The sequence below is a fragment of the Melampsora larici-populina genome (assembly GCF_000204055.1).
Source record: "Melampsora larici-populina 98AG31 unplaced genomic scaffold MELLAscaffold_3, whole genome shotgun sequence".
In the NCBI taxonomy this organism is placed as follows: domain Eukaryota; kingdom Fungi; phylum Basidiomycota; class Pucciniomycetes; order Pucciniales; family Melampsoraceae; genus Melampsora; species Melampsora laricis-populina.
In genome coordinates, this window is record NW_006768767.1 from 2593806 (window position 1) to 2605363 (window position 11558).

General features: G+C 41.2%; 2 protein-coding genes across 2 annotated transcripts; both read right to left on the reverse strand.

Moving 5' to 3' along the window:
- Positions 1-109: 109 nt before the first annotated feature.
- Positions 110-3627, reverse strand: MELLADRAFT_41966 (uncharacterized protein; the record flags this gene model as incomplete). The annotated part of the gene is made up of 5 exons (XM_007405175.1): positions 110-1841; positions 2017-2560; positions 2998-3037; positions 3141-3220; positions 3339-3627. 5 exons carry the CDS (start codon positions 3589-3591, stop codon positions 575-577), a joined length of 2184 nt encoding a protein of 727 aa, XP_007405237.1.
- Positions 3628-9525: 5898 nt separating this feature from the next.
- On the reverse strand, positions 9526-10012 carry MELLADRAFT_102491 (uncharacterized protein; the record flags this gene model as incomplete). The annotated part of the gene is made up of 3 exons (XM_007405174.1): positions 9526-9611; positions 9676-9753; positions 9811-10012. 3 exons carry the CDS (start codon positions 10010-10012, stop codon positions 9526-9528), a joined length of 366 nt encoding a protein of 121 aa, XP_007405236.1.
- Between the last annotated feature and the right edge of the window lie 1546 nt (positions 10013-11558).

The following is an 11558-nucleotide window of genomic DNA, read 5'->3' on the forward strand; positions in this document are numbered from 1 at the left end:
GTTGAATCCCAAGGCTTGTTTATGAGGCAAGTCTCTTAACAGGTCCAATAGTCTCAGAATGTGGTGATATCTACGAGTAAACTTGGCAGGTGAATTGATATAAATATGTAGCAAGTCGAGAAATTAAAAATGTTTTTTGTTGCAAAGAAACAAATACAAAACTTTATAAACAGCTGGCAAAGAGTATTTCGACGAAATTACGAATCTCAATATATAAATTTCTAAAACACAACAATAATCAACGACTTCAAAACAACGGAAAACTGCAATCCTCTCTTCGCAGGAGAATCATAAGACAATGAAATCCAAAATCGAAATCTTAAAGGCATCAAAAATGGGTCAATTGTGAAAAATAATTGAGATTGTAAGAATCAATCGGTACGATACATCATTGATCATACCTCAATTGTCAAATATAAAAAGAACCCTCAAATCAAAAATCAAAGACAAATTGAATAAAAATGAGCAAATTGAAAAATAAAGATGAAAAAGGGTAAACGTTATTTCATCATGTATACTTACAAAGTCATAAAGAGTCAACAGAGGGAACAGTAGAAGTGGCAAATCGTAACCTTTAAGATTTCCAAGGATCTGATTCTTTCCAACTTGTTGATGACCCGGTGGAATTCTCATTCTTAGTCCAAAATTGTGATCTAGAAGTTTGATTCCATTTAGATGTTCCTTCATTACTTTTTTGATTCCATCCACTACTATCATCAAGTCCTGATTTAGCTAATTGTGATTTAATGGCCCGTACATCAAACGTATGAACGAAATCTGCTTTAGGTGTAGCTGCTTGATCGTCATCGGATTCTGATGTACTAGATCCGGCTCGTTCAGCCGATAATGACTGATATGGCGCCGAATCTGATTGCGATTTTGATGAAGGTGATGTGACTTTAGTCCGACTGTCTGACTTTTCCATTCGTTCAGGTTGATCTTCATTCTTTTCATTCTTTGATTTACTCGATTTCGTCGTCTTAGGAGCCGCAGATTTCAATTTCTTAGTAAAACCAAGGATCATCCGTTTCTTTTCTTCTGCTTCTTTGACTGTTTTAATTTGTGTCGATGTCTCTTTCTCTGGTTCATCATCCTCTTGCATAGCTTCAGGTTCATCAAAGTGATCGGCGGTGACTCGAAAACCAAGTTCTTCCAAAATGACAGGCATCTGCGCTCGATAACTCATATGTCCCACCACAATTTCCGTCAAGTCCACATTCTCGAGATCAGGGACGGAGTCAACCGGACCAAGTCCGGCCACAGTTCTCAATCCACCAGTTGTAGCACGGTAGAGGTATCCTAAAATCCAATCCCTCTTGCAATATCCGTTAACAAATCGACCAGCTACGATCCCCCTTACATCCCTCCAAGTTCGTGTAGGTGCAGTGACAGTAGCTCCGAGAAGATAGACTTCTTGAACGATTCCGTATGCCTTCTTACGAGCAAGTTCCACTAGTGCATAAAAGATGGCCCGCGCACCGAGTGAAAACCCGATAAGACTCACTGGTCTCACACCCACATGTCGTTTAATTAACACATCCGCTAGTACTGCTCCAGCTGCTCGAGCTCGGTCGAGTGCATTCGACCAAGGGTTATCGATAAGGTAGCCAAGTTTTGTCAACATCAACGGCCACTGAAGCGCGCTCATCAAAGCTGTCAGTACTGTGGCTTGTAAGACTTGCTGAACACCTTGAGTCAAAACTTCGGATGTTAAGATCCGAATGATGTTTCCAGTCTCGCCCATCATCTGTGGTTCCCATAGTATTGACAGTACATCTCCCATCGACTGGTCCATCACGCTAAATGGTAATCGCACGTCATCATTGGCGCCTTCCATGAATCTGCTCTTCTTGACCAAGAGAATGTTTGCATAGCGATTTCGAGGTGTATAGGAATCATAAAGTTTGTGAGATGATCAAAAAAATCGACCAAATGAGTTTCAGTAATGGATACGTGGCCAACCAGGCCATATTTGACGAGTGAGACGAAACACAGAGAGGCAGATATGACACGCACCCGGACATCGTTAAAAACACATTTACCCTTCCATTGTTGTGAAGAGGCAAGATCTGAAAAGTCGTGACAGATTGAGTTCGTTTACCCATCCCTTTGCCAGCAATGTTCATTCCAGTGACCGTGCCTGCCGTCGTAATTACCGCTGCTCCACCCGCACCAGCCAAGAAGCCTGAGGTACCACCGATACCGATTGTGGTGAATCCTGCTGCAAGTCCGGCTCCAATGACAGGAGCCAGCAGACCAGCACTTAAACCAATTACAAGTCCACCACCAATGGTCGCAGCACCTACCATTAGTAGTCGCTTGTTTCGTGACTGTTTTTGGTGCGCCTCGATGACATCCGTGTGATCCGCTTTGCTGATACCTTCTTGTACTTCTAGGGCTTCTGTCAATCGTCTTTCGAAGCGTACTACATCCATCCATGATAAATTCAACTTGTGGGCACATCTACCGATTAACACTCTTGACCGCGCATCATAGACACTGTCCGCAATCACCGCCAAAAACAGATCACAGAGAACGGTCCATCTGATATCGAGTGTGACTGTTTCGTCAGCTGCTGTTAGAGTAGTCGAGACACCAGGAAGTGTATGAGGAAGTGGCGCAATCAAGTTGGGGTTGTCAGATGATGGCTGTGTTTCGTTAGTGTTTTCTCCTGTAACAGCTGGATCAGGTTCAATAGGGACACCATTTGTTGGGCGAGCTTTAGGTGTTGGTGTTGAGAGCGCATCACCGATGTCGCCGTCATCGTCATCGTCTTGTATTGAAGCACCGAATTTGGAAAATGACGACGGCTTATCTGTTCTTATTGTGTTGTTTGAGCTACTCGCCCATGTCGAGGCTTGCGTTAAATTTTCGTCGCTTCCATCGCCAAATGGACTGAAAGCCTTAGGTGGTACCAAAGAACCGATCACAGGACTAGATCCATACATACCCCCAACTTCCTTTGTGGCCCATGCATCTTCGAGGCTACTCCGCGACCGAGAGTCTGACTCCTTGAGATTGTTTTGAAGGACATCTTCTTGACGAGTTCGGTCGGCTTCGAGCTTCAACTCCTCGAGCTTGGATCTTTCGGCTCCCAGATCCTCGTTTGTGGCTGAGGGATCATAAGTCGGATTAGGTACGGTATGTGTGGTGATCAGAGAAGGAACGAGGTCATCAGCTGAGACGCCATGTTCAGCCAATTGTTCGATCATTTGTTGTTCTGATTGACGTGTAGATGAATAGGATAGCCAAGTTAAAAAATGAATGTAAAATATACACATATTAATAAGCATCAACCTTACGAACGAGTGGAAATCATCAAATTCTTAGGAAATCACCTTTTGGCTCCACATCCATATGTTGATAGAGTCGACTGATAATTTTCGTTGACCAATGTGACATGCTTTCGACTGCTGGCGCCATCTCATCATGTCCACCTCGCTTCAAAGCTTGAATCATTTCCTTCATCACAAGTCGACATAGTCCTACGTATGCTATTCGTTGACCCTCTGTCAATAAGGTCTTGGTTTGTTGCATCTGATTCAGGGGAGTCATTCCTCTCTCGTCATCAAATAAGTATTGAGTTCGCATATTGAGGTTATCCTCTTCAGGATCATCATCTAAACCAACTCGTGTATAATTTGATTCTTCGACTTTATGAGATTTCTCCCGCCAATCTTCACCCCTTGAAGCTGCAGCTTCTGATAAATCTAGTAATTGTCCAGTAGCATTGGATGCAAAGTTTCGAGTGGTGGGAGTTGATTGAGATTGACGAACTTCGGGGGCTAAGTATCTAAACTTCTTCTTGTCCTCATCATCGAGGTCTGTACTATCTGAACGAATAACGGGCATCTGAGAACATATGAAGGACCAAGACATTGAAAATGAATGAGTTCGCCAAAAATGGTGAATTGATACAGAAACTGACCTCTTGCCAATCATCATCATCATCATCGTCAGCCAACATTGAGGTCGTAGCCCATTGAGGACTAAGAATATTGGGCATATTATCGTTGATGGGTTGTGAAGTGTTTGATTAAAGTGAAGTCAGCAATCATGAGCTCAGCGGAGAGAAATTAGATACAACTGTAGTTATGAAAACATCGTTTTACACAGAGCCCGCTACGGACCGATACATAACCTCAGCGAGACCAAGAAATACCCGTGGAGATCCAGAGACAACTCGGGGTGTCAGCTCATCAGGTCTCCGGGGCCGGATAGCTCCTAGTAAATATACCAACAAACAAGCTATGTTCCAGTGTGAAATTTTTGTTATTTCACCAACAATTTTTTTTGCTAAACTTAACAAAGTCCTGGGCTTGCCTGACAAGGTAGCAAGCAAGGGCCGTACCCCAAACTTGCACACACTGATTGCTCAGCGTAAATTATTTTGCAAGAGCTGGCTTGCAATTGCTCTACACATCTCCCTACCAAAGATTCCTATATGGTCCAAGGAGCAAAGATATGTACACTCCTCTTGTGCATATTGTACACTAGTTTTTTTTTCAAGGAAGTGGATCCCATCTTGCCCAAAAACTGTTGGAATGCTTGCCTTCTTAGCTACACTTCTCATTCCTGTAACTATTTACTGAATGTTCAGACTCAGACACCATCTTGCTATGAGACTGGACTGATTTTTCAGAGTCTGAGGGAATCACAACCATTGAATAAGATGGGAAATGATGCTTCTGGAAGGCAAGATGAAATTATTTCACAGGAAATTGGCCACATGATAATGGTGCAAGACTATTGAGAAATTAAATCATGAAATGAGGGGAGATGGGATGTCTGTTAGTTCTGCTCTCATCTTTAAAACAATCAGAAAGAACTGAATAGTTGTAGGTTACTTGTTACTTACTGATTGGAATATTGGAATGTAGGTACTCAGAGATGGAAAGATGTAATTGTCAGATTGGGTTTTTTGTTTCCATATTACCTCAATGGTAATATGACATCATACCTGTTTACCTTCACCATTGAATCTGTTTTCCTTTCTTTCATCTGCTTCTTACCTGATTCACCAATATTTGTAAGTTCAGGTTAACAAGTTCATCAAAGATCAAACTTTATTCATATTATCAAAAAAACCACCCTCCCACCCTTCAAGATTTCAATATGTATTTATCTTTGAGGAAAGTGATGAGATTCATTTTTTGGAAAAACAAGACAGATGAGTTGGTATCTGTTCAAAATATACATATAAAAAACAACAATTAAGGATCTATGTATTTTCTATCTTGGACTTCTTGATGTTTAGTATGGTTCTTCTTTAGATTAGTTTCTTCATCATTCAATTTTATTAAAGAAAGTATAAGATGTTTTTCATCTTTTTTATATTTGATTTATATCTACATTGTCAAATGTTCTTTTTATGGTTTTAAGCAGTTGTATAAGTGTTAAGTTTCATATTTATATATATTATGTATGTATGCTGGCCACCCCATAGGGTGTGGGTTGGAGTAACTCATAAAGTTTTTGTCTAGCCCACCTTGGGGTTTTGTTTAAATGATTCTGTAAGTACTACAAAGATATTTCCAAGATTGTATGTTTTGTCAAATTCCAAATCTGTCCAATTTACTCAGGTAAAACTGTCAGGATTAAATACCCTCCCAATTGGAATAAGTTTTCATTTTTTTTTTGGAATCATTCAATATTATCATATAAATGTCCATTGATCATTGCAAAAAGAAACATGATTTCATTTGGGAGAGTGACTAATCATGACAGTGTAAGAAGCCAAGAAAGAGGTCCAAGTGATCATGGTGAAGTTATTTATGTTGAATGACTGGGAAACATAACATGGGATGGTGTTGAAGGGATTTGTTGATCATGTTCATGTTTTTGAGATATGGTGAAGGTCTGTTTGGTGTTCATTATTTGGTCCTAGGATTATGATGAATGGAGGATGTTGATGTTATCATTTCTACAGTCAGACCCGTGCGATTGCATACACGTGCAACTGCATAACCAGCCATTTTGCATAGACCAGGACTTCCACCAACTTGGTGTGGACTAAAAGCTGAATTTATTGCATAATTATGTCAAAAATGATAATGCATAGTTCAAAATTCAAAAAAACAGGTCTTGAAAGCCTAATTGCATAGCTTCTAGCCCAAATACAAGATAAGATTGCACTTAACTATACATAAACCTTGAGCCCTAAGTCTAATTAAAGCCTAACCCTAGCCTGTGAAAATGCATAAGGGCCCGTTTGGCTGGAACCCAAAAGCCACTTTTGGTAAAAAGCTACACCAAAGTCCAAAATCACTTTTGACCAAAAGTGGCTTTTGATTTTCGTCAAAAACACGACCGTTTGGTAAGTGGTTTTTGATCAAAATCAAAAACCACTTTTGATCAAAAGTTGGTTCAAAATCAAAAACAGGCTTGAGGCTGTTTTTGAAGTCAAAAGCCGCTTTTGCCCCCCTTGTCCAATCAATAAATGATCTTTCGTTGACCTTTTCCGTTGACTGTTCGGTAATGGAAAAGCCGAGTTTCACGTTTTTGATTTTGCCCCTCAAAAAAGGGGCAAAATCAAAAATTGTTTTTGCGTGACAACTTTTGGGAAATTGAGCGGAACGGGCCCTAACTTTATGCATTTTGATCTATGCTGTATCTTACCTCACTTGGTATAACCCATGAAATTGCATAGGCCAGCTGTTCCCCCCAAATTATGCAATTGCACAGGTTTGACTGTATCTATCAATACAATTAAGCTACTGACAGATACTTGATTTTGCCAGACAGAGATACAATCAGTAAGAGCATCACCACCGGGCAGTGTAAAATCCGACCCTTTTGGGTCTCTGTAATTGTCTGTACAAAGACTGTATGACAGGTCAATGGAATATGCCCGGCGTTCGAGAAAACCGTTGCCGTGTAAACACGAGAAAGTGGAAATTTAGATATCCACAAAGAGATATTGTCTGCCACGGAAGTGACAGACATTATCTCTGAGTAGTCGGTTTTTGGTGGTGATCGGTTTCACTGCTCAGTTGAAACCGATCACATCTTTTTCTCGATATATCTTATCTTTTTCCGTATTCCTTTCCTCTTCACGGTGATCTTTAATCTTAACGTGTGATCAAATGGCTGATCAGCCAGATCCCCATCCTCTCGCATTAAACAACCTGTTATCTATATGTGCCCAAACAAATAATCGTATGCAAACAATAGTTGATGCTGGCCAAGTGACCTCGTCTGTAGCTCGTCACTTCATTACTTCTCAAGATATTCACAAGCGACGAGGGGGTGGCTCCAAGCCTGGAAAAGCTCCCAACATCGAACGTAACCGCGAAGAAGGACATGAGAAATTGATGAAAGACTACTTCGTGGATAATCCTCGTTACAATGACTATCAGTTTCGTCATCATTACCGGATGGGACGCAATGTTTTCTTGCGCGTTGTCAAAGGTGTCACTGCAGAGGACCGCTACTTTGTTCAAAAACGCGATGCTTGTCAAAGACTGGGCCTAACTCCTTTACAAAAATGCACCACCGCCATTAGAATGCTCGCCTACGGGACTCCTGCGGACATGAACGACGAAAACTTACGTCTGGGCCAAACAACCTCTACGGAGAGTATGAAACGATTTTGTGCCGCCGTTGTGTCTCGTTTTGGAGCAGAATACCTCCGAGAACCCAACGCAGAGGACACTGCCAGACTTCTTGAGGAAAACAAAGAATGGGGCTTCCCAGGCATGCTAGGTTCACTTGACTGCATGCATTGGCGTTGGAAGAACTGCCCCAGGGCGCATAGCGGTCAGTATAAAGGCAAAGAAGGTGGCCCAACTATTGTGTTGGAGGCCGTTGCATCCAAAGATTGTTGGATATGGCACGCGTTCTTTGGAATTCCTGGTTCACTTAATGATCTCAATGTACTCAACCATTCTCCGTTATTCGATTGTCTTTGCCGAGGTGAAGCACCCGAGGTTAATTTTGAAGTTAATGGTCACCAGTACAACAAAGGATATTATCTGGGGGACGGAATCTATCCCAAGTGGTCTACTATTGTTAAAACCATTTCACATCCACAAGACGTGAAAAAACAGGTATTTATTATACTCTTGTGTATATTCTCTCTACGAGAACAGTATTACTGACATGCGGTATGTTATTTAACTTCTACAGTGGTTTGCAACGTTGCAAGAATCTATTCGAAAGGATGTTGAATGCGCTTTTGGCATTCTACAATCGCAATTTGCGATAGTGGCTGGTCCAGCGCGTATGTGGAGTCCAAAAGTATTGAAATCTATCATGTTATGTTGTGTCATCCTCCACAACATGGTAGTTGAGGATGAGCGAGGCGGGGAGCCTAAAGGAATCTCTGATTCCTAATCAGATCAAACAACACATCAATTAGTCAGACAGTCTTAGAAGGAGATGAAGTATCCGGAGAAGAGTTGATGAACTATGATGTGGTGTCAAAAAGAAAACTTTCTAATAATTGATTTCATTCAAAACAGACAAAAACAGAAACACAATTATGAAGAACTTATTCATACCTAATCAGATCAAACAACACATCAATTAGTCAGACAGTCTTAGAAGGAGATGAAGTATCCGGAGAAGAGTTGATGAACTATGATGTGGTGTTAAAAAGAAAACTTTCTAATGATTGATGAAAAGAAAGTTTTCTACAACTTGTGATCTGATATATTGAACTAAGCAATACATGTTGTGGTTGGGTTAAAGTTCAGTCAGAAAGGTTGTGAGTAAAGCAGTTACATATTACATATTCTATGTTCATAACACAACATTATTAGTAAAAGAAATTAAACGAGATTTTGTTCCAACAGAGCCCCACGAAGTAATTCCTCTGGTGGATATAGTGGAGGTGCTACATCCAGATGATGACATGACTCCTTATCAGTGTTATCTCAATATGCAAAGCCAAGTTGAAGATCAAAATTTACATCAGCAACTACAAAACAACCTTATCGAGCATCTCTGGAGCTTACGAGGTGCGGCGGGATTAAGGAGAGGGGGTGAGGCTGGTGGAATCTGAATGTCATCCATCTTTTTACTCAGTTCATGGGTCATCGAGGTTTTTTTTTGTCTTATTATATATTGTACATATACTTTTTCACCTTGCCATTTACTTTATGTTCACTTTATCCCTCAGCATTTGTATTGTATGCAAGAGTATACGGACCCATGAATCAGTTTAGATTCATTTCATCTAAACTGCTTCTGCGAGAGCGAGACACTACCAAAAGATAACATGAGAAGAGCAACAACGCAATACAAGAATGATTCAACCACACATCATAGACTATCATAAAATGCTAACTAAAGCGCGTTCTAAAGCGCGTTCACACAAGCTTGAAGCCAAGCCCATTTGGCTTCATGATCAAATACATTTACAAATTCGGCTCCCAAACCACCCTCTCATAAAATATGAGCGGCAGACTCCTTTTCACCTGGCCCTTGAAGGTACCGTCCTTGGTAATTGTAAACCTGGCCAAGAGCTTCACAAAGGACTCAAAACTCTTCTCTTCTCTTACTTTGAATGACTTTAATGATACGTCACATTTCTTGTTTGGTTCTTTGTCGGCGTTGATACTCCTCCAATCGCTCTAATTCTCGTTGAGCTCGGGGGCTGGGATGGTTGCCTAAGGATAAAATATGTTAACTTAGTGTTGCATGCAGGGTTTTTGCATTAAAGATCATGTTGACCTTGAACGTTGGGCGTGTGGTTGTTACCGCGGTTGGAAGCAATAATTATTATATCTGGAGATGAATCGCGGGAGTTTCCTAATGATTAGAAAGTCAGTATGATAGTTTAATACAAACTATCAGACTTATACTCACCTTCGCTTTCAGGTGTTCGCAATCTGGGATCTACAAGTTCCCGACGATTATCGCCTTGTCCTTCGGCTAGGTCCTGATGAATCCGGTTGTATCGGAGGAATCCTTGGGGCGAAAATCCGGTTCCAAACGTCGTACCCATCCAGGTGACATCGGGGGAACTTGGGGTTGCTTGATTCCCGGAATTGCCGCTGGAAGAAGACATTATGATTTAAGAGTTCGACAAGGTTAACTCAGAAGGAATGTGTAAGCGTTGATATATACAGAGGTAAAGTAAACTATGAACAAACAGTGGAGTTTGAGAACGAGATCTTTCTTGAACCTCACATAAGATCAAGCCTTTTTTATAGTATTGAGAGGAGGCCACATCGTAGATTATTCATTATTGAAATAATTAATATTAATCTAAGATCAGTCATGGCAACCTGGAGAAACACCAGAGTTGCAAATAACCCAAGTTGCAAATCACCCAATAACGCACCTGGTTACTCTCACGACTTGTTCCAGAATGGGGGAACTGCAATTAGTAGCTTACTTGCGGAAGCCGGTCGATGCTACTATACTATCATCCAAAGGTGTATAAAAATCAATATGTTTATAATTATCAACATGACATGAAAAATAGCAATGAACTAAATACACAGCAATAAATTTTTTTGGGAAAGTCGTATCTACAAAATCACACACAGCACACAGAGGCAGAGACAGAACGAAGGTTAATAAGTAAGTAAAGAGAAATTTACAAGCAAAAACATAAACTGCACAGACAAACAACCAAGAAGCATAAATTGAGTGAAACGAGTAAATAAACCATGACTGATCTCAACATGAGGTAAATGACTACTACTGCCCATGTTCAGCCCTCATATTAGCCATTCTCTTCTTGACTATCTCAGCCTGCTTCATTTGATAATACAATCTGATATCACCTTGAAGCGTGGAAAGATCTGTCTTGAGTACAACATCATCAGTAAGGAAGTCGACCGCTGAGGCTTGTATTTGTGAATCTAAAGCAATCGAGCCACTAGCCACCGCGATGGCCTTGGTGCTATCTACCAACTGCGACAGAAGAGATTCCGCGTGCTTTGATTTTTTGGCAAATTTGTTCCCCATAGGGCGATCATGAGAGTCAGAAGATATGACTTCGATGTCAGAATCTTCAAGATCGGTCAGAGACGCTGTGGTTGACCGAATTGAAATGACAGAAGGGGTAGGTTTGGGAGGAGTGGGATTCGGATTGCTACGTCTAGCCAGTTCAGTGTTGTAGTCGGCCCATTTCGGGGCAGTTGATAAAAGGTTGTGGCATTGAACATGTTTGAAGACATGTTTCTCTCTCTGCAAGTACATCTCGTGTGCGTCTGCGGTGATGTCGTGGGCGGATTTACCACTACCGTGGAAGCTCTTAACCTTGGAGAGATATCCAACATACTTGTTGATCATTCTGTTCATAGGGCGCCATCGACATTGCAGGGATTCTTCAGATCGTTCGGTGTAGTCTTTAGGATCGGTCTTGAGAAGCATTTGTTTCTTGAAGTCCGCTGCAATTCTAAGCCACATTGCATTTGAAGTTTGACCATTGCCGATAAGCGGATCCTGTGAGATGTTAAGCCACGATTGACAAAGCTGGAGGTCTTCATCAGGAGTGAAGTTACCCTTGCGACCAGTTGCATTATCATCAGGGGAATCGGTGAGAGGTGGCATTTGGGGCGTGTCGATAACTTTTGACTTTGCTCGAGAAGAAGATGCCGGGG